This window comes from Coccinella septempunctata, chromosome 3, assembly GCF_907165205.1.
Source record: "Coccinella septempunctata chromosome 3, icCocSept1.1, whole genome shotgun sequence".
Taxonomy (NCBI): domain Eukaryota; kingdom Metazoa; phylum Arthropoda; class Insecta; order Coleoptera; family Coccinellidae; genus Coccinella; species Coccinella septempunctata.
The window spans coordinates 4,221,697-4,244,328 of NC_058191.1; the positions used below are offsets into that span (position 1 = coordinate 4,221,697).

Consider the following 22,632-nt stretch of genomic DNA (forward strand, 5'->3'; position numbering starts at 1 on the left):
TTATTGGAAAATTCGAAATGATGAAATTTTTTCATAGTTCAAACATACATAAAAGTGACTCAGCTTGCGCTAGAGTGTTTGACAATGGCCTCTTATTCTGTGGTGAAACCACGGTTGAGGAAAGCCTGGCCTCAGCCATCTCTTTTGATGTCAGCCTAACTAGTTCTGTTACCAAGCAACAAGGTCAAGAAAGCAGCCATTTTTTTCAGTGGTGTTTGAATCTTTGGTTTTTCAGCGTCCCACTCAATAAATTTAATATTAGCTCTGATTTTTCTTATTCATCAGCGTCCCCCACAATCCCCAACATCAAACTGAGAGTAATAATAATGTGTAAATAAATTATATTTTGTACTAAGTATTACATTTCCATAATTTGTGTAATTAGATAAAGTGAAACTTACCAACTGTTAAAGTTAATAAATGCATAAAACTGGAAAGGCATAGTCATCAATTTTTAACAAGTGTAAATATTCTGAATCATTATTCCAAATAACAAGTTTTATTTAATAAAGCTTAACTAAGAAACACTGCATCGCTCTCGTCCATTGCTAGAACCTCCTACCATTGTTTGAGAGGGCTGATTCCACTCCTGCTGAAGTTGTTGAGCCAGCTCAAAGTCGATTTCTTCTTGACTCTTTTCTTTTGGTTTGCTTTCATTCATAGAAAGAGAAAGGGCTAAAGCTAATGCTTCATCTTCACTCTGAAAAACACATTAAAAAATTAATTAAATTATAAATAAAAATCTTCAAGATTCATTATTTACATATTATAATGTGATAAATATACAGGGTGATTCACCACAGTGGCCTATCAGAGATTTATGATTATTTTTCCATATAAAGGCCATCACCCTGAATACACCAGTATATGAAATTTTTCTTTTACTGCTTTTTATGAATCGAAATGTTTAACATATACTATAAAAATATTCAAGAGTAATACAAATTAACATTGATGCCTATCAACTTTAAAAAGAACCAATTTGAGAATAATCATTTTACTCACCATGTTGCCCTGTAAAGTGCTTGGGGTAGTAGTTGCAGGTTGTGCTGTTGTTTTATTCTCCTTCGGCCTCAATAGTACAGATTTACTGAAAAGAAAATTATTAGAACGCTATCAATAACAAATAAGTATGCATTACTTTTGAATTGTTTGTCTGACAGACATCTTTCCCATGCACTTATGGTCATTTTGGAATCTGTGCTTTAAGCAATAATTCTGATTGCAATCTTTACACACTATTGGTACCATCTCTTTTGCTTTACAGCCTTTAAATGAACACCTATTATTGAAAACTTTCCTCCTATTCGTGGCAGGATCTGATTGGCAGTCATTATCTGAAAGCATTAATTTCATGATTATCTCAATAAGTTTATTTAAGTAGATGTTTTTTTTGCTTGCTAGTAGAACTACTGATTTATGTATCTAGTGAAGCTCATATAATACAATTTCATTACTTATTATTATTAATTTTCATCCAGTATCTGGATCCCATCGATACAATAAATATACTTTTAATCAATTACTCACCAATATGGGATCCGACTATCAAATCAGGCAACTCCCCATATTTCAATGGTATCGGTTTATTGCAAAGTGGGCAAACAGGCACTTGGTTATCCTTAGTGTGTACATTTCTGCAATTATGGTTTCTGAACTGATAATGATCTCCACTGGAAGAAACGGAAGGATAAGTTTGTTTAATCTATTGAATAGCCAGTAGACTTACCAAAAAATTTCGTTGCATGCATCGCACTTAATTGGAAGAAAGTCTGCAATGATCAAAATTGAATTAATTATAAAGAACAAATACCATTAAAATCGTATTTACCTAGTCTTTTGCAGGTGGGTTCAGAACACTGTTTTCCTAAATGTGGAAACTCCATTTTATACTAATAGAAGAAAATTGTGAAGAGAATACAAAAATAAAATTTGCTATTGAGCATAGGTTTATATAGTTGATAAAATAGTGGGGCTGTGATGATGTGATATTAGGAGAAAAGAGAAAATTTACAAATCACGATACTGATGAAACATGATGACAAGTAATTTTGTTTTGAAGTTTTCATTCCAGAAAATGTCAAAAATGACAGTCTCTGATGACAGTATCACAAAATAAAAAAGACACTTTGAAATTGCTTAATTTTTTTGAATTTGAACACCATAATTAATAGTTGTTCGTATTTTAAACTGCATATTCGCATACTTTAAATACTTCACTTAAAACAAAACGCTAATAAAATATTCATGTACATCTTTTCAGTCAACGTCAACATCAACCTTCAACCTCAAATCTTAAATCTTTTCATTAACCTAAAAAATTCGAAAATAAAATTCCACAAATAAAATATAAAACGAAACAGTTTTAGAAAAATGTTGACAACTATAAGAATTGTAATCAAACCCCGAGTACTCAAGTGGAAGAATGTAAACGGTAAATATCTGTTTTTCTTCTAGGAGTACATAACATCATTAATTTTATTTTTAGGTTTTCGAAATTGTTCTAATGCCGCTGAACCTAAAAGTGTTGAAAACAAGGTAGTGGAAAGTTCAAAAAAAAATCTCTTAACATATCGCCACATATATCCGGAATTTTTACCGGATCCAAATGTGAAATTTCGAAATGTTATTCGTGAAAAATTAGAAAGGAAAGATATGATATCACGTAGGAGTCAAGTAGCTATACCGGAATTCTATGTTGGTGAGTAGTTAAACAAAAGGGTAATAAGTCAATATAATATGAATATGAATCTTTAGGATCTATATTGGCAGTCACAATTTCGGACAAGCATTCTCCTGGTAGAAGTGAGAGATTTGTTGGAATTTGCATTCAAAGACTAGGATGTGGATTAAGAGCCACATTCTTACTGAGGAATGTTATTGATAATGAGGTTAATAGGATACACTACAAAATAAAAAAATAGAAAATAGTATTATAATTTTAGGGAGTTGAAGTATTATATGAACTGTATGATCCATCTATTCAAAGGATTGAAGTATTAAGGTTGGAGAAAAGATTAGATGATGAATTATTATATCTGAGGGACTCTTATCCAGAGTACAGTACATTTGATGTTAATATGACTGCTGAATTGATTTCAGAAGGTGAAATTCTACTTTAACAGATTGGGAGTCTCCTTTTTAATACACTTGTCGTTAAAGTCAATATCGATTGAGGAAATTCATATTGAAAATATTTTGCTTACAGATACTCCTATACCTGTAAATACAACCAAAGTTAAATTGAAACCCAGACCCTGGACTCAGAGGTGGGAACGTAAGAATTTACAAGGTGTTGAAAATATAAATTTACCCCAGAAGTTCTGGGATAAGGCAGCAAAGGTGGCCAAACCTTGGGAAAAATATGATTTAATGAAAACTTACATGTAATTACTCTGAAGATCATTTTAATATCCATTATTAAATAAATTCTTATTTTCAGGAAAACAATTCCAGAAGAAGAACAAACTGAAATATTCGATGATATTAAAAACCAGTTGCAAAAATTGGAAATTACCAGAAAGAAGTTGAAGAGGGCACGTACTTTCGTTAGGCCTGTGAAACTAGCTTAGGTGAATAAATGATGAATTTTTATTGTAAAAAATATCAGTTATGCTATTATAACTCAATTTCAATAAATTTCTTTTCATTAATCGGACCTGAAATGGGGAATTCTCCTCAATTTGGGTTATCACTGCATATGCAAGTTTAAACTGAATAATTATGTGTTTCATTCATGATTTTTTTCAAATTCACCGCGGAAACTATTCAAAATCATCCTTCAAATACGGGGTTTTAAAATTTAAATCGCTTTGTGCGGAGTTTACGATTTGGCAACAGCGCATACAAGACAATGAAAAGAACAATGTCTGATCAGCTTGTTTATAAAATAACAGCTGTTGATCTACAGGCGCCTACTTACTGGCGAGCTTCAACTGCAACCGGCCATAAAAATCTTTGTCTATCTCATCAAGATAATGTATTTGTTATCCTTTATCATCAAGGCATATTTCAGTCGGTGTTGCCAACTTTTGCAATCCACATGAAACGCTTTAAATTTTAAATACCCATTTTTATTTTTCATTTTTCTTCTTCTTCTTCCACATATCATATTTTTTTTTCGAAAACGGTTGAAATGGTTATTTCAAAATGTGACATTTCAAAGATATTCCATAAAAAATACATTATTTTCGTCAGAAGGAGTATTCCCTAGAAAGTATAAGATTGTTTCGCAACAGAGGTAAACGGGGATAGGGGAGGATTTCCAAAAAATCACTCACAATTCCTGTGCACTGTTATGTGGCCCCTAAAGAGTCATTAATAATGACATCACTTGTGAAATTCACATTATCATCTTTCCTCTCAAAACCCTACACAATCATTTGTAAGTAATTTTTGATTTGTCAGACCAAATAACACAGTTCAAAAAGTTTTCATCTTCTTGAACTCTGATCAAAATTACTTCACAAACCGTATCCTTTCATCATGAGATCAGTTTCTCTCAAATTATTGAATTTGCATCTCATGTTTTTTTCTGATTCTCGAACATATTCCTACATCTCTTTCAGCATGATTAAGAGAATTTTCAGGATTTGTATGAAAATATGGCAAAACTTATTTTGTTATTTTCGTCAGCCCCAACTTATCCTTATAGGAAAAATTTTCTTGATATTCATTATTCTGTTGATGATGCCCCTTAATGGTCTAGGTTGGTCAGAAAATCTGTGAATGAAGTCTAACTGTACTATGAACAGCTAGAAGGCACCTTCTCATGCACTCTGTACTTTCACTTGAGAAACTCAGTTTCAACCCCATATCCTACCTAGTTCTATCACTTCTGGGAGTACGATTTCTGGCCGGAGTGCAAACCCGTTGGAAGCAGAAATCAGAGTGGTGGACAATTGTTCACTCTGCTTCCTTATCCTTTTAGGTTTCTCTCCGTTAGAAGTACGGTTTCTGGCCGGCGTGCAAACCCGTTGGAAGCAGAAATCAGAGTAGAGAACCGTTTCCCAACACTGTGTTTTGTTTTCCCCAACCTGAAATCCCGTAGTTTTGAAACTGAATCCCGACTTCATTGCCCGTTAAGGGTGTCTTGGTTCTGGCTGGCGAATGAATCCGTAACACCCGTGGCTCGTTTGAGATAGAATTCCCCCATAGATTGAATGAAAAATTCACTAAACAATAACGCTATGCTGAAAAACTAAAACCACTCTTTTATCATACAAACGTAATCGCTTCTCTAAAAGTTCAAACTGATTTTTCTTCTTAATATGTAGAATATAAATCTGTATATGGGCAGGAAGACCTGGGTTGTTAGCCCTTTGAAACGTTGTTTTAATTAATTTATTACTTCTACCGTCCATCTAGGACGGTTTAGCCGGAAATATGGCTTTTTTGTAAAATTAATCCAATACAACTTTGAACAAGAATTATTATTATTGAATAGCTTTAATTTCATTCAATACATTCGATGTATAAATAACCTATATCATATCATTTAAAATTGATTTATAACAAATAAATAAATTTGACATTGAAAATTATCACAAAATTGGAATTCTTCTCACTTCAACTCTCCAAACTTTCACAGCATGATTTACATATGGGTATAGGAGTTTGTGCAATTTGTCCAGGGATTTCTTTTTTTGTAATGCATCTCATACAAAAGACCTCACCACATTTTCTGCAGTAATTCTGGAAATAAATTCATCACATCAAAATCACACAACTAGTTTATTTTGAACGGGCTAAAATTAAGCATAATTATCATTGCACGGATATCAACACTTTTATTTCGTCACTTCTTGTGAAAAGAGCATTTTCTCTTTAATAACCTGAAGTGACATTCATTCGAAAAGTTCCGACACCTAACGAGCCACAAAATTTCAAAGGTACTCGAAATTCCGGAAAAAGCTCGAAAACCGCTGGATCGATTTTGATCAAAATTAACACCGTGGATCCGCATAATCCTGGGGATCAATTTAGAAGGGTTGGCAAAAAGTACCAACCCTTCTGGGGGTATGACTAATCGAATTGGAAATTCTTGCGTCCATTTATGTGGAGACGTTCTCTTCTCGAATACGTGATGTAATTTGAAACCTACTTTGACAAATGTTCGTTGTTTTTTCTGCTTTTCCTCTTATTCCCATCCTTGCGTGTACAGGGTGGGCAAATTTCGATGTTTTAGCACTACAGCTTTTAAACCAGAGGAAATAGACAAAATCTGATACCCCATTCTCGTTCTCTTTTTCTGAGAAACTAACAAGAGTAGTAGTCATTTTTGGCCACTTTCTTTTGTTTTCGAGTTATAAGTAAAAAGTGGAAAAATGGCGATATCGAAATAAATTTATATCTCCGCTAATATTGATGATAGAGCTCTGAAATTTAAACATTATACAGGCACTTTTTTACGTAGAATCCAGTGGCGTGCTCGCCTTTTTAGCAGGATTTTTAATTACGAAGCTATGACCCAAAGTTATGTTTTTTCAAATGGGAACACTAGTTTTCTGTGCAATTTTTTGAAAGCTTAATTTTTACTGATTTCAAAAATATATAACATCATATAGTTTGTACCAATATAAATAATAGAAAATTGTCAAAAACCTTTTTTCTCAATATTTCTATGGTTTCAACTTTTGATGAGCATAGAAAAATATAGCGTCGTATGATTACCAGTGTTTTTTTCTATAAGTCCTTTCATTATTATGAAAATTTATGAAATATATCTTAATTCAAATTTTATGAAAATTGGTAAAGAGCATAGAAAGAATGACATTGCCGGAAGGAGACTGCTTTTGTTATAGGAAACTCTATTTTTCTGTGTTCGTCAAAAGTTGAAACCATAGAAATATTGGGAAGAAGTGTTTTTGACCATTTTCTATTATTTATGTTGATACCAACCATATGATGTTATATATTTTTGAAATCAGTAAAAATTAAGCTTTCAAAAAATTGCACACAAAACTAGTGTTTCCATTTAAAAAAACATAACTTTGGGTCATTGCTTCGTAATTAAAAATCCTGCTAAAAAGGCGAGCACGCCACTGGATTCTACGTAAAAAAGTGCCTGTATAATGTTTCAATTTCAGAGCTCTATCATCAGTATTAGCGGAGATATAAATTTATTTCGATATCGCCATTTTTCCACTTTTTGCTTATAACTCGAAAACAAAAGAAAGTGGCCAAAAATGACTACTACTATTGTAAGTTTCTCAGAAAAAGAGAACGAGAATGGGGTATCAGATTTTGTCTATCTCCTCTGGTTTAGAAGCTGTAGTGCTAAAACATCGAAATTTGCCCACCCTGTACAACGCCATCTATCCCAAATAATAAAAAAATACATAGAATTTGATTCGGCATAAAAAATTGGGGTTGCCGCTGAAGTTTTCAAATTTGCTCCTTCCTCGCCTACAGGGTGGCGTAGTTCAGTACTACCGGGTGCGCCCTTTAGAAGTATCAAACATTTCTATCTACAACTTTTTTCTGCCAAGTTGAATAAATCACCTGGTATACAACTGAAATTTAAAATAACTGATAGAAACTAACCTTTTTACTTAAATTATCAAATGGAGATGAACAACTGCATTCAGTGGCCCTATTCATCAATTTCCAGTCTATTGCCACATTCTCGAGATCCTTTTCAATTCCATCTACATCCTCATCGGACGTTCTTGAATCACTTGCTTTGAAATCAATTTTTAAAGGATGTTCCTGGGTGGGTTCCATAGCACTCGAGGAATTATTCCTCAAATATCTATTATTCACAACATTAACATGGTCATTTAATATTTCTCTGGTTTGATTTTTCTTCTTCATTATCATATTCCTCAGTCCTGTTAATTTCTGAAAAATAAAATACAAACTATATCATCGACCAAGCAGGGTTTTGGATCTCTTGATATTTTTACCTTGGAAAGGAATTTGAAATGATTTTCCAATAAATTGGTATGATCATAAGCGGCTAGAACCAAGTCCTCCTGAGGTTCTCTCGGATGTACACCATTTTCAAAGCGACAGTACATTCCACGCCAAAATCTATAAATAATATCATTCAAGTCCATCTTCGATTTCCCCGGCCAGTTTTCTCCACCTACCTTATGTTCTGAGGACATAAATTTGGAACTAGCAGACCTGGCGAATCATCTATAGAATATAAAGGATTAAAACATTCCTCTGCATTATTTTCTACATAACCCCAGAATGAATATGTTCTCTCGTTCAATCTGGAAGAGAAAAATGAAAGATGTTTATGGCTCACCACAATATTAAGTCAATATGAATTCGGAATTGAATCCGAAAATACATTACCATATTTCTTGAGATATTGACGGCTGTCTTGAAAAAGTTTACAGTAAAAAACACCCGCGCTTACAGATAGGGGTTTTGCCATAAATTTAAGCACTCTCACGCTTATCGGTCTTGATCTTGGAACATATACAGGGTGAGTCTAGGACTTATACAAACATTTTGACAGTAGATCTTTGAGGTCAAAAGAAAAATTTTTTTCCTTGATCATTTTTTCCTAATCGGCTTGGTTTAAAAGATACAGGCTGTTAAAAAACTATAAAAAATGGTTCTTTTTAGTTCTATCCCGCAAACGGTTAAGTGGCTGAAAGCAACTCTGTTTAAAAGATCCACAGATGTGTAGTGTCATAGATTTACCTTGTTATTCTTAAGCTCATTTTGTTTCTCCAGGGATTATGAAAACTTAAAATAGCTGTATCTTTTTATCAAGGTCGAATCGGAAAAAAAATGGTATAGGAAAAAAGTGTTTCTTTTTACCTCAAGAATCTACTGGTAAAATATTTGTTATTGAAGACTGGAACTGTTATATACTATCAAATAGGATTGTTAAATTTCTATACATGAGACTCCAAGATAGAAGAAATGTTTTCTTATTTGTAGCAACCTCAATTCCTGTGAATTTCTCTTTCCACCTTCAGTCAGTTTAAATCAATGTCGTATTATCGTGTCTTCTTGATGTTTCTTTTTGAATTTTAGTGCTCCTGATGAAGAAATTAAGAATAAATCTCGAAAGCTCGAGCTCAAAAAAAGAGTTTTCTTAAAAAACTGCTGATACCCCAATAACTCTGTTCACTGATAAATTTATATATGTACTTTCCTATGTTTTTGCATGAGGCTAGAGAGTGGCTAGATCAATTCTAATCAAAATCAAGAAGCTTCACGATTTAGATAAGCACTAATTTTCACATCGATTCGTTAAAAATTGTAGCGAGCTCACATTTTTTTTTAATTTGATCAACTCAAAAACCGTTTTTTCGATTTCCACCAAAATCGATGAACTTCTCAACGTAGATGCACATAATCTATCAATGTGATAGATTCAAAATTTTATATATACAGGGCGTTTCCATAATAGAAGAATTTTTTACGTACCTACTCTAAATTGTTTTCTGAAACGGATTTCCTGATAATTTTTTAGCGCCTATAGTTCTGCGAGAACTGACGCTTGTCAATAACAACAATAAGCATTTTATTCACACAAAGTAATTTTTCTGAAGGAGCCCATTCATAGACATAGAGACATGGACTGTGTGTTCCCTTTTTATCTATGCATGAAATACTGTCAAAAAAGTGACAGAGAGAAACTGAATTTTGATTGGTCCGCACCCACCTCTATGTGAATGACCATGTCTCTATGTCTATGAGCCCATATCGCCAATAGCGATATCATTCACTTACCTGAGCTCAATCCTTTCCTTCTCACAATTTCCAATGAAGGTTCCATACTGACAAGAATGAACATGATCATGTAGAGTAAGCAGAAAGTGTTCATTGAATTCAAAGGAACAAGGAAAGTTCTGCATCAACTGCCAAGTCGCATCCAGAAATTGAGTGAAAATAGGAGAGATCTCTTTGCTGTCTGTTTGAATGTGGCCGCATCTTTCGGAAAATTTGTGTCCAAATGACAGCCAATCTTTCTCGATCAGTGTCTGAAAAACAGACACATATGGAGACCATGGAGAAAATAATGGATAACAGTATAGGGGGGAAATTTAAAGCTCCATAACAAACAATTTGCCTATAGAGCTGGTAGACCTTCCGTAAACGTCCTTCATCATCTTCTTAAAGAGGTGGAAGGCATCTTTATTGAAAAGGAGACTCTGCTTGCAATGTTTGGAGACATTGGGAGTGCTTTTGATAATAACCTACATGTTAGAGTCTTTACCTGTAAATAATTGCTTTATATCCGGTCGAAGGTCGAAAATATGGTCAAAAATGAAAAATCTGTCATCAGTCGTCAAATATATTTTTTCAATCAATCTTTTTTTTTTGAAAACCTTGGAAACATCAAATGGCTACTATACAATTGAAAATTAATAACATCTTATAAAATTCTATGAAAAATATAACAATTCTCCCACCCAGTAATTGACTTGGGAAATGACAATTACTTCTTAACATCTAAAACAATAAGTTTTGCAACATGTCTTCGATAAATGGTGTTGTTGGAGTTTCTAACATCCACTGTTCTTATTTTCCCATCCTTTGCTGGGTAGACGTTGATAACAACAGCCTTCTGCCATAAATTCCTAGGTCCATCTGGATCCACCATTATAACAACGTCACCCAGTTGTATGCTTCTTTCTCCATTGTCTCTATACCATTTACTGCTTCTGATTAACGTAGGTAAATATTCTCTTGACCATTTTGACCAAAACATATCAGCTAACCTTTGTGCAGCTCTCCAAGAAGACATCAAATTTAAGTCTTTTTCTACAGATTCGGTGAATGATGGTGAAATATTGGATGGTCCAATCAAGAAATGATTGGGAGTCAAACTTTCTGCATCGTCCGAATCAAGTGATACATGAGTCAATGGCCTGGAGTTGAGAATGCTTTCACATTCTAAAAGTACTGTCCGGAGTACATGCTCTGGCGGATATCTGCATTTCAAAATTTCTTTCATTATTTTCTTGATACTTTGTATCAATCTCTCCCAGCTCCCACCCGTATGTGGTGCTAGAGGGGGGTTGAAGAAAAACTTGATTTTTCTCATCACAGTGAAATCCAAAATTTCTTTTTTCTCAATTTTCTTGAATTCTTCGGTAATTTCCTTCTCAGCACTCTTAAAACAAGAACCATTGTCACAATAAATTTCATCTGGAAAGCCTCTCCGACAGCCGAATTGTCGAAGAACATTGATGAAGGAATTGGTTGTCAGGTCATGAGCTATTTCTAAATGTACAGCACGAGTCGTCATGCATGTGAAAATAGCTCCGTACCTTTTCTCCCGGCTTCTTTTTACTGTGACTTCCAGCGGCCCAAAATAGTCAATACCTGTTTTGATGAAGGCTCTGATAGTCGGTTGAATACGGCATTCTGGTAGTTGACCCATAACTGGAATTCTTGGGGTTGCACGTCGAATTTTGCAAAGCTGGCAACTATTCCAAATGCTTTTGACGGTTTGTCTCAACCTCAAAATCCAAAATTTTTGTCGCAAATTGTTAATCACTATTTCTTGTCCATGATGGTGAACATCTTCGTGATATTTTTGGACTATAAGCTTCGTAATTTTGTGTTGTGGATCCAAAATGATAGGTTTCCTTGTCTGTACATTCAATTCGGATTTTTCTAATCTCCCAGCAAGTCTCAAAAGTCCATCTTGTTCCGACAAAAAACAATTTAGTGTTCGGAGTCTGCTACTCGATGAGAAGGGTTTACCTTGCATCAATGCATTTATTTCTTCCATGAAAGATTCCTCCTGTACTTTTCTGAAAAGAAGGTTTTCAGCTTTGTTGATCTCTTCAACCGAAAGTTCTCCTTTTCCTGTACACTGTCTCTTCATAATGTCGATAAATCTCAAGACATAAGAAGTAGTTCGAAGCAATCTTTGCCATTTCGAAAATCTTAGAGCATCAGGTGTAGACAAAATTGCTTTGGTTGAAATAATGAGAACATTACCGAACTTTTCTTCCAAAGTGTCTGGGTCTATTCCGAAGTTCTCAGTTTCTACCTCTCTTGGCCAATCTTCAGGATTTCTCCGCAGAAAATCAGGACCGTTCATCCATCGCTGACTGTCCCAAGAAATCTTTCTTTTTGTGGCATCATCAGCTACATTCTCTTTCGAACATACGTATCTCCACTCAGCGATATTAGTAATGTCCTGAATTTCTCCCAACCTTTGAGCGACGAATACTTTGAATCGTCGTGCCTCTGATCTTATCCAATGTAAAACTGTTCTTGAATCGGTCCAATAGAAAACAGAAGATATGTTCAAGTTCATTTCTTTTTTCAAATAATTTCCTAAACGTGCACCCATCAAAGCTCCTTGCAGTTCCAGTCTGGGAATTGATAGGGGTCGTAACGGAGCTACTCTAGTCTTAGCGGTGACAAAGTTGGTTTGGATTGCTTGTTCTTCTTGAACTCTTATATAGGCAACTGCTGCATAACAGTTCTCGGAGGCGTCACAAAATACATGTAATTGAATATTACTCTTATGACGATTCAACGAGAAGTATTGTCTTGGAATTTTGAATTTATAAATATTCTTCAAATCTGAGAACCACATTTGCCATTGATTTTCGAGAGTATGGGTAATTTCATCGTCCCACCCAATTTTGCTTCTCCAAATATTTTGCAAAATAATTTTGCCTTGAACGATGAAATTTGCCAAGAATCCCAAAGGATCAAAAACTGACATAACAATTTTCAAAATATCCCTTTTTGTTGGTCTTCTGCGGTTATCCAAAATATCTCGATCGATCTTATTGAATTTTGTCTGAAAACAGAATGTGTCTTCTACAGGATTCCAATACACACCCAAAATTCTTTCCACCATGTCCTTATTATTACTATCTAATTTCTTATGACCTTGTGCTACAAGATCCATGTCCACGTCCTCAAGAATTCTGTCATCATTGGCAATCCAGTTGCATATAACGAAGCCACCTTGTCCATGAACGTAGATTACGTCTCTTACCAATTTCTTGGCATCTTCCAACTCATCTGCGTTTCCCAAATAGTCATCCATATAATGATGACGTATAATAGCTTCTGAAGCCTCAGGAAAGGTTTCTGCAAAATCTCTGGCATTCCTATTTTTGGCCTCTTGAGCCAGACACGGTCCGCAGGATGAGCCAAAAAATACAACCATGATTTCATAGACATCAGGTTCTACTTTTCTATTCATGCCTCTCCAAAGTATTCTTTGTGCATAACAATCGTCTTTTCTTACTCTGACTTGAAGGAACATCTCTTTTATGTCCGCTGTGAAAGCATATTGCTTTATCCTGAAGTTCAGAAGTATTGTTTGTAGAGAATTGTAAAGGTCTGGTCCGGTCAACAAACAATCATTAAGACTTATACCATTACTCTTTGCCGATGCGTCGAAAACGATTCTCAATTTATTGGGCTTATTTGGATTGATTACACCGAAGTGGGGCAGATACCAAATTTTATTTGAATCTTCTTCAATCTCGCTCTTTGATAGTCGTCTTATGTATTTCTTTTCTTCCATTTCTTCAAATTTTTTAGTGTACATTTCTGCATAATCTTTGTCTTTATCCATTTTCCGTTCGACACAGCGAAGTCGTCTGAAGGCATTCGTTTTACTTTCTGGTAATACTAAGTCTTCTTTTTTCCATAATAGTCCTGTCTCATACCTTTGTCCAACTCTTCTCATTGTAGTATCCAAAGTCCTCTGTGCTCTTCGATCTAGAGGTGATGGAGCCAATTCCTGAGAATTTTCAATTTTCTCTAGTCTCCATTGTTCTTTGACAAGATCGTGAAGAACATCTAAGTCATCTTTTTCTCTGAAAATGTCGAAAGATTGAATATGACACACTGAATTTGGATTTTTCTCGCCGTATTTCAAATTTCCGTGAAGTACCCAACCTAAAAGCGTTTTGCTCACTGCTGGTCCGTTCCAGGGTCCAGCAACTAATTTTCTATTGACAAGAAGCGGCCAATTGTCCTGCCCAATAATTATTTTGGGTTGGGCATTCGTCATTGCAATCACTTTGTCATTAATATAGGGATAATTTTTTCGCAAATTGTTCACATCTACAGTTTGGTGGGGTAAAGATAATTTTGTTGTACGAACACGACGTAACTGGAATTTTGATCCGTTATTTTTCCCTTTGATTGTGAAGCTCACTATCCTAGAATCATTATCATGATGAGTGATATCTTCGTTTGTCCATTGCAAACACAGTGATTGCTTTGGACCATTCAAATCTAAAGAGTTTGCAAATTCTTCATCAATTAGAGTAATTGTAGAAGCATCATCCAATAAAACGTATGTTTCGACTTCTTTACCATTGTGACACAAAATAACTGGTAGAATTTTCATGAGTGCATTCATGCTATCAGAAACACGGCAATTGGTTTCAGCGGCATTACTATTTTGTGGAACTAAATTGTTTTCTCTCGACTGATTGTGCAAAAGTTTATGGTGTGGTCTTTTGCAGTCATTGATGCCGCATATTTGTTTCTTTCGACATTGTCGGATATTATGAAAAGGTGCCAGACAAGAAAAACATATTTTCTTTTCAGTTATAAGAGACCATCGAGCATCCACTGACAAATTTTTGAATTTTGCACATGAACTCAATGGATGAATTTCTCTGTTACAACAAAAACATCTTTTGTTCGAAATTTTATCTGAAGTTGTCAAAGTGACATCTCGATTCAACTTGTACTTTTGCTGTTTGTCAAACTTAGGAACATGAATTTGTGCTATTGCATTTGCTTTTTCGTCCAACCAATTCGATAATTCGATCAATTTAATATCAACTTTGATTTTAGCAATATGTTCAATCCATAAAAGTTTGTAAGAGATAGGCAGTTTATTCAAAATTTCTGTGATCAACATTTGAGCCAGTCAAGAGGATTTCCATCAAATATCGGTAATTCTTTCGGCAGAGATTGTCTTGTCATGATCTTAGTTATTTGTGGAAGAGTAATTGGGTTTTCATCTCGAGAGGTGGAAGGAGTAGATAGATTTCTGTCAAAACTGTAATCTCTTACCTTCTCTTCAGCTTTCATTTTATCCGTTTTACCTTTGACAGTCCTGTACTTATCTTGTTCTCTCCCAATCGAATATGGGTCCTGTCCGTGATTCCATGGAAGGCGTCCGTCCATCCATTCTTCCATGTTGGGCTCCAATGACTCATGTATCGATTCGGAATTATCATCTTGCTTAGAACTGGACTCGCTCGTCCCTTCACTTTCCTCAATTTCGGTCAGCTTCAGCGCTAATTGTAGGTCTAACATTTCTTGCTCTAATTTTTTCTTCTGTATAGCAGTTTCGATTTCGGCTCGTCTTTTCCTTGATGCTATACTGCTCTGACTTATTTTTGACTTGGATTTCGTGACTTTCACATGATTCATCTCTTGGTCTTCCACGTCTTTTGCTGAATATCCTCTTCTTTCTGCTTTGTCGCATTTTAATTCACCTTCACTTGCGGCAGCTCGTCTCACTGCTTCTTTAGCTTGAAGTCGTTTGCTTCGTCTCAAATTATCTGACTTCGTATCCATAATTTGTCTACCGTAGTGCTGGTTGTTTCAAAAAGTTCGAAGGACCAATGTTAGAGTCTTTACCTGTAAATAATTGCTTTATATCCGGTCGAAGGTCCAATGTTAGAGTCTTTACCTGTAAATAATTGCTTTATATCCGGTCGAAGGTCGAAAATATGGTCAAAAATGAAAAATCTGTCATCAGTCGTCAAATATATTTTTTCAATCAATCTTTTTTTTTTGAAAACCTTGGAAACATCAAATGGCTACTATACAATTGAAAATTAATAACATCTTATAAAATTCTATGAAAAATATAACACTACATGTTTCTATATGAAATGCAGTTAAACGGAAATTGATAGAACCCTCCCCAGTTAAGTAGATATCAGCTATGTTGAAAGGGCAAACCGTCCCAGCCTACCTGGGGAAAACTGACCGTGCTGACGTGCCACCCCTCAAGGAGGGGTACTATCATCCTTGCTGTGGAGTCTGGTCGTGGATGGTCTTCTGGAGAGGCTCACGATAGGTGGTTTTAACCTACAGGCATACGCCAACGACATAGTGGTGACTGTTAGAGGCAAACATAAGGGCCCACTAAACAGCCTGATGTAATTTGCTTTCTGTGTTATCGGAAAGTGGTGCGAGGAAGAGCTAATTGTCAATCCCTCGAAGACAACACTGATTCCGTTCACTAGAAAAAGGAATCTCGATCTCAGAGCTCCGGTCCTAAATGGCCAGACTCTCTCAACTTCTCCAGTGAGCGCTGTTATCCTGGACAGCCAACTCAACTGCAGGGAACACATGGATAAGACTCTTTCCACAGCCACGGCGGCCATGTGGGCTTGCAAAAGACTCTTTTGAAAGACATGGGACATGAAACCGATAATGGTACTGTGGCTATGCACAGGGGTAGTACGCCCTATTGTCACCTATGCGTCTCTAGCGTGGTGGACAAAAACCGAAGAGCTCACCACAAGCAACCGATTTCAGAAACTGCAAAGGGGGGCCTGTGTTGGTGTTACGGGAGCTATGGGCACAGCTCCTACAGCAGCGCTTGAGGTCATACTTGATCTGCCTCCCCTATAGGGAATGCAACTTGCTGGAAGCAATTAGAATATCCCTTAACAGGAATCTCCTAACCAGACTGGACTCAAACCTCTTGGCAAAACCATAGGATGTTATCATCTTCGATTACGAAACGCCATTTGAAACGGTCATAGCTGACAGTGCTAGTGCAATGAGTTTCGTAAATCATCTGAACAAAACGTCACCCACATGGTTTACTGATGGATCAAAATCTTAAATCGACTTGTTTGCGTGCTACAATAGACCTCTTTGATAGCGGTGGTAGGTCCGACTAACACGCCCAACAATTTGTAATGTGTATACATGAGAAAAAACCTATTGATTATAAATGTAGCATTTCATATCATACTATCAGAAATGATTTTTCATGTCATCAAAGTCTTTATCAAGCATCCATAATTGAACTAAAAACAAATTTATAACGGGGGTTGTTTAACCACGACACGTGTTTCGCAATCCCAGTAGAAAAATTGAATACCCATATTATTTTTTTACAAGCATTCACCCCTTTTTTTCGCAACTATGTATGTATTCATTTAAAGCCTGTATATTTAATGTCGAATACTAACAAAATATTAATAAATAATAATTATCCCAATTATCATTAATGGCTGTAGAAAAATATCAGACCTAATAACTGTAAATACTTTTATTGTACCTGATATCCCTTCAATGTTCTATAGAAAGGATCAAGTAGTAGGGATGCCAAAGAACACACTTGGGCAGTTCTATCCCATCCATCAGAGCAGTGTATCAAAACTGTCACTCCTTCCTCAACTGCTTGAGCAACAAACCAAGATGTATCCAATATCGATTTGATATGTTTCAGCCAACCACTGTACTCCATCCCACTGAGAAAACTGTTCATTGTGGGATTTTTCTGTTCGCAAGCTGAAAGTAAAAATGAACCTTCAGATTCAACACTTTTTGTATTGTATTCACTCAGTGCGCACCAATTTTGCCAATGAAAATTGTCATAATAGCTAATTCCATTGGTAAGACTAGATTTAGATTTAATAACTATTGTCTTCTGCGACGTTATCGGGAAAAAAACGACATTCTCTAGATTTAATTGGATTTCTTAACAAACCGACGGAAAGGAGAATTTGCGGGCTTTGACTACTTTTATGAAGAAAATCGTATCTTGAACCGACGTGTTTATGTTTATGGACAAAGGAGTATTATTTCGTCTTGTGAATACTCCTCGGGAATCTTGCTATTGAATTTTCAAACATCAAGTATAGTAAGAATAAAATTTCCCTTTGGTCTAGATGGCAAAGGCTGAGGGTTCGTTGCTGTGGGCTGACTTTGTCTTTTTGATTACAGGTAAGTTAATCAGTGTTATGTGTCATTTTCGATCTGATGCAGAACGCTCTGCACGTGATTGAGCCATGGTGGTTAGAAAATTAACTCTCAGTCAATCCTTGGTAAATTGCCTTTTATACTAGGAGAAGAAGGGTGCCCAGCAACATAAAGCTTCGTACTTTGTTTGGGAATGGGTTCACTCTATACAAGCAAGTCAGATATGAGGGGTCCATAGCTGAAGTGAAGCATGTCCATGCAGCCTAGTTTTGAGATGAATGACTTAGAAGTTGGTTATCACCAATTAATTCAAAAGTGACTTCTTTAGATTTGTGTAATGTGACAAAAATCTAAAGAAGTCACTTGTGAATTAATTGGTGATAAACAACTTCTAAGTCATTCATCTCAAAACTAGGCTGAATGGACTTGGTTCACTTCAGCTATAAAACCCCCATATCTTGGTGTGATATTAAATCGCAAATTACTGTCGAACAAATACATTGAGACTCAATTGAATATAAGGCTAAGGTGATCTTTTGTTATACTCTGAAAGTACTTGGTGAGGGATGGATCTTCAAACCACACATTAAGCACTAGCTGTGTACTATGGTGGTGAGGCGTATCCTAACCTACATATCTCTGGTAGGCATCATTATGATTAAATGCCAGGGGAAAGCCTGCCTGAGCATTACGGGCGCTCTGAGATCTATCTCTACGTCAGCTATAGAGTGTCTACTAGGATTACCCCCTGTAGAGGGTGGGCAAAAATTGGTTGTCTACTGAAGGGATCTCGTGAACTACAGCAGATAGAAGAAAACTAACACATTTCCGAGCTCTTTTTCGCAGAAACAAAGCATGGTGAAAATCGTAGCCTCCTACGATTCTTCGTTTTGGAGTTATTAGCAGAAAATTGGATTTCGAAAAATTCTCATAATTTTTTTGTATTTGAAGTTACAGATCTGAAACTTGAAGCTTCCACAGGCACTTTTTTAAGTAGAAGCTACTGACTAGCTCAAAATATTCATTTCGAATCATTAGGCGAACTTTCATTTTTTTAAATGCAAATTTTTATTGAATTTGTTATTTTTGAATTGGAAAAAAATCTTTTGTCAGTAGATTTTACGTATAAAAGTGCCTGAGAAGGATCAAGTTTCAGATCTGTAACTTCAAAGACAAAAAAATCATGAGAACTTTTCGAAATCGTCAAAATCTCAATTTTTCTTTATAACACAAAATCTAAAAATGATAGGCCGGTTCTATTTTCAGATTTGGATTCGTCTGGAAAAAAGAGCTCGAAAATATGCCATCCGTTTTCTTTTAGCTGCTATAGTTCTCGAGATTTCTCAGGAGACAACGAATTTTGTCCAGCCTGTACATTTCGCTCTTACGGGATATGGCTATGACCACAGCCGTCTATTCCTTCAGAAGGCTGTGCTATGACGACGGATCTGGGAACAGAGACAACGGCGTGATAGTGGACTGCGCGGGCACCAGCCTCTGCTTTGACGAACCCTATAGGGATAGGCCCAGCGCAAATAGAAACGCAGGTTAGTGAGGTGACGCAGAGTGAGTTTTTGTAAAACATAGAAAAGACCAAGACTGCGCAAATAAAGCGTGACAGTGACTTGTCAGATAGTACGTGCATCGCAGGAAAAAGCTGCGTCACCCTGCGTCACCTCACCAACCTGCGTTTCTATTTGCGCCGGGCCTTAATGGAAATCTATGATATTCACCAAACTCCTTGAACCGTGAACCCTAGTGCTCACCGATGCTGTCCACAGGGACTGGAGTGGGGATTGTGAGACATTGTTTTAACAAGTCTATCGAGTCCATCCCCCTAGGGAAGGACTGTATTAGGCTGAACTGTATGCTCTTCTTGTCTGCATACTGAAGGATATCTGCACAGGATACTACGGAAAACATATCTACGTATGCTGTGACAGTCAGGGAACATCCTTTTCTGAGATAAAGGTCAACTCATAATAAGTAAGGGAAACTCCGAAATAACTCGGCTCTAGTGAAGATCTTAAAAGTTATTTGGAGTCCGGTAGACGTAGGGGTTCTTGAAAACGTGAAGACAGACATACTTCCTCAGTGGAGGGTTCGCTAAGCTTCTGCTAGTCCGAAACAGGCGCTGTCCATCTGTCAAGAACTTCTTTATGATATGTCTAGACAGAAAATTTTCCTCCAAATGGAACACAGGAAGTGTTCCACAGCCTCCACATTGAGAGACTGTCCTTTAAGCCTGAGTTCAAAAAACTCCTGGCCTTGAGAGGAAACAGCTGAGACTTGTGACAGGCGTCCTGTTCAATAAACATTAAAGGAAAATGGGAATTACTGGTTGTTTCTTGTGAATGAGGACTGTAATGATGAAACTGTTGAACACATGTCTGTCCACATGTAGTAAGCTTACACAGTTAAGGATAACACACCTATTAAACACAATACTCTCTATTTTTATTGTGAAATGGACTCCTCTGTGTTGACTTGTGGCAATTTTTGACGTGATTCAGAGTGTGAGTCTCTCCAACTAAAAGGGGATTAAAAATGAGGCCACAAGGCCTCGGTTCAATGCACGTGGAGGCACCGCACGTAGAAGTGCCTCGCCATGAAGGAGACTTGATCTGGATTCAGATCACTGACTACTAACAAATGTAACTAAAGCTGAAGTGTAGATCTAATCTCTCTCTTTCTGAATTAGTAGAGAGCAACTTATTAAGATACTAATACACTCTGGCGTTAGAGACAGCGAAATATCTGACGACTCTGAGTCTGAGTCACTTCCACAGGACCATTCATTAGATGCAATAAACTATGGTTATTCTCCCTAAACACCCTAACCATTGAAATTTTCGTATTTTATGACAAATTTTCAAAAAGATCGATTCCTAGGGAAACAGTTGGAAAATGTTCGAATGGATTTGGCAATACCAGCTATCCACATTGAATCCAACATATTATTAGAATCTCTATGTGTGTGTGTGTTGGTTTTTGAATGTTGGTATTGATGAGGGATGTTCATTCATTTAAAGATTCGTTATTTTTGAACCCATATTTCCATACCATGGGGAATTTTTTTATTTCTACTTCCAGCTCTAATGTTATATGTTATATTCATTATCATATAATAGACTGTTAATAAAATAGCTTCAAAGAGAAAAGCAGAAATAACAACCATTTCTGCAAACCATAAAAAGAAACAAGCAATACTTACTTTCAACTACCTTATTCAGACTACTCCTCATCACGTGTATGTTTTCAATGCCCAAAAATTGAAATTTTATATTTTCATAAAAAGCCTCATTCTCATATCCTTTACCTGCTGCTCTATTCGCCATAGCATTGATCTAGGAAAAAAAAGCTCTTTAACCTCTGTCAAATGAATCAAAATATTTCCCTACCTTTGGCCTAGTATCCACCACATACATAATAGCTGAATTGGTATTAGTTTTAGCAATATGATAAAGCATTTTTTCATCTTTCAAGCACCTAGCACTGAAGCCTGACAAAGGCTGACTACACCTACATATACTAGCTTTATTGTGATGAATATAAGATAGTACTGGTAATCTTCCTTTAGCTCTGAACTTGGAGCTGCCAAGTAAAACTGAATTGTTTGCTGTATTTGGAACAAAAAGGTGCCTTGGATAGGTATCACAAAGCTGAAAAATATTATTCTTAAAAATCAATATATTTGTACCCTGAAAATCATCTTGTTTGTTTCTTCAATACTGAACAATTTACTGATTGTAACATTTTATTCAGAGGAATTAACTCAGACAAAAAATGTAACACCACAATATTAATAATATTTCTTTCACCTTATATTCTCTATTAAGCTCAGTTAGACTCCAATGTTCATTAGGCACCCCCATTCTTTGGTACTCTGCTAATAAATTGAAGCAGTCCCATCCTCTAGATTTGGAGGAATCACTTACACTAACAGTATATGTGAAGCAGTATAAATCCTCAATATTCGCTGGTTGAGACAACTGATTCAAAGCAGTAAATACATCATGACAATCCCTCTCTTTAGGTATGACAAAAGTTACAGAAAGGAAAGTTTTTGTTCTGATTAATAAGGGCGATCCTGTAGTAGAAAGTGGGAGTTTTTCTACATTAGCAATATGCATCAGGAGTATCTATAAAACATTGAAAATTAGGTCGTAAGTACCATGGTGTACAAAAACAAATTTTCAATGAAGACTTACCCAAGTTTCCTTCTTTTCATCAGGATCCTTAAAAATTAAATGCGTTGCCGCTAAATACAATGTTCCTTGTGAAGGAGTTTTTGAATATCTATCCAACATTCGAACATTTTCAATCTGCAATGAGATATTCATAAACTTGAACATTGAATTTTTGTTGGAAATGAGACATGATTTGAACTTACTTTTGGGGTCTTTATGATTTCCATCGAGAACCAAAGTGAGAATGATTAATGTTTAATATTAAATATAGCCGACCTCCAACTATTATACATATAATTCAATGCGAAATTAAATAATTAAAACTGTTTTCATGTTTTTTTGAAGTGAACTGTCAAATATATTTATTATTTGATGTTCTGTGTTATTTTTGCCAAGAGTTAGGTTAAGTTAACTGACGTTTGACGTTTCCTACGAAGAGTTGTATCTGGCTCATACCCGTACCGACGTTTCCATGTTGGGAGAAACCAAGGAGATATTTCTATATCTACAATTATAATAAATCTAATAATAATATTTTTCGTTATTAGTTCACTGAACTGATATGTTATTA

The 22,632-nt window shown here is 35.8% G+C and overlaps 3 protein-coding genes across 3 annotated transcripts; 1 reads left to right on the plus strand and 2 right to left on the minus strand.

The window, feature by feature from the left end:
* Window positions 1-324: 324 nt before the first annotated feature.
* On the minus strand, window positions 325-2,044 carry LOC123310034 (AN1-type zinc finger protein 2A-like). The gene is made up of 6 exons (XM_044893388.1): window positions 1,832-2,044; window positions 1,730-1,772; window positions 1,531-1,673; window positions 1,142-1,337; window positions 1,006-1,090; window positions 325-700 (listed from the first exon to the last, which is right to left on the minus strand). Exons 1-6 carry the CDS (start codon window positions 1,884-1,886, stop codon window positions 518-520), a joined length of 705 nt encoding a protein of 234 aa, XP_044749323.1. The 5' UTR covers window positions 1,887-2,044; the 3' UTR covers window positions 325-517.
* Window positions 2,045-2,142: 98 nt separating this feature from the next.
* LOC123310033 (39S ribosomal protein L19, mitochondrial) lies at window positions 2,143-3,639 on the plus strand. The gene is made up of 6 exons (XM_044893387.1): window positions 2,143-2,434; window positions 2,489-2,701; window positions 2,758-2,891; window positions 2,946-3,105; window positions 3,209-3,386; window positions 3,443-3,639. Exons 1-6 carry the CDS (start codon window positions 2,374-2,376, stop codon window positions 3,570-3,572), a joined length of 876 nt encoding a protein of 291 aa, XP_044749322.1. The 5' UTR covers window positions 2,143-2,373; the 3' UTR covers window positions 3,573-3,639.
* A 1,778-nt stretch (window positions 3,640-5,417) lies between these two features.
* Window positions 5,418-22,430, minus strand: LOC123309885 (myotubularin-related protein 6). Its single transcript, XM_044893184.1, has 11 exons — window positions 22,265-22,430; window positions 22,083-22,196; window positions 21,693-22,013; window positions 21,273-21,533; window positions 21,086-21,218; window positions 17,228-17,460; window positions 9,703-9,953; window positions 8,094-8,222; window positions 7,908-8,034; window positions 7,546-7,842; window positions 5,418-5,694 (listed from the first exon to the last, which is right to left on the minus strand). Exons 1-11 carry the CDS (start codon window positions 22,286-22,288, stop codon window positions 5,569-5,571), a joined length of 2,016 nt encoding a protein of 671 aa, XP_044749119.1. The 5' UTR covers window positions 22,289-22,430; the 3' UTR covers window positions 5,418-5,568.
* Between the last annotated feature and the right edge of the window lie 202 nt (window positions 22,431-22,632).

Bases quoted from the DNA above. Each gene is read 5' to 3' on its own strand.
- LOC123310033 (XM_044893387.1), top strand. From the start codon at position 2,374: ATGTTGACAACTATAAGAATTGTAATCAAACCCCGAGTACTCAAGTGG. The intron at 2,435-2,488 runs GTAAATATCTGT...TTTTATTTTTAG, and splicing joins CAAGTGGAAGAATGTAAACG to GTTTTCGAAATTGTTCTAAT. The intron at 3,106-3,208 runs GTGAAATTCTAC...TTTTGCTTACAG, and splicing joins TGCTGAATTGATTTCAGAAG to ATACTCCTATACCTGTAAAT.
- LOC123310034 (XM_044893388.1), bottom strand. From the start codon at position 1,886: ATGGAGTTTCCACATTTAGGAAAACAGTGTTCTGAACCCACCTGCAAA. The intron at 1,674-1,729 runs GTAAGTCTACTG...CGTTTCTTCCAG, and splicing joins GCATGCAACGAAATTTTTTG to TGGAGATCATTATCAGTTCA. The intron at 701-1,005 runs GTGAGTAAAATG...TGTGTTTTTCAG, and splicing joins GCACTTTACAGGGCAACATG to AGTGAAGATGAAGCATTAGC.
- LOC123309885 (XM_044893184.1), bottom strand. From the start codon at position 22,288: ATGGAAATCATAAAGACCCCAAAA. The intron at 21,219-21,272 runs GTAGGGAAATAT...TTTTTTTCCTAG, and splicing joins TGGTGGATACTAGGCCAAAG to ATCAATGCTATGGCGAATAG. The intron at 7,843-7,907 runs GTAAAAATATCA...TTTATTTTTCAG, and splicing joins ATTTCAAATTCCTTTCCAAG to AAATTAACAGGACTGAGGAA.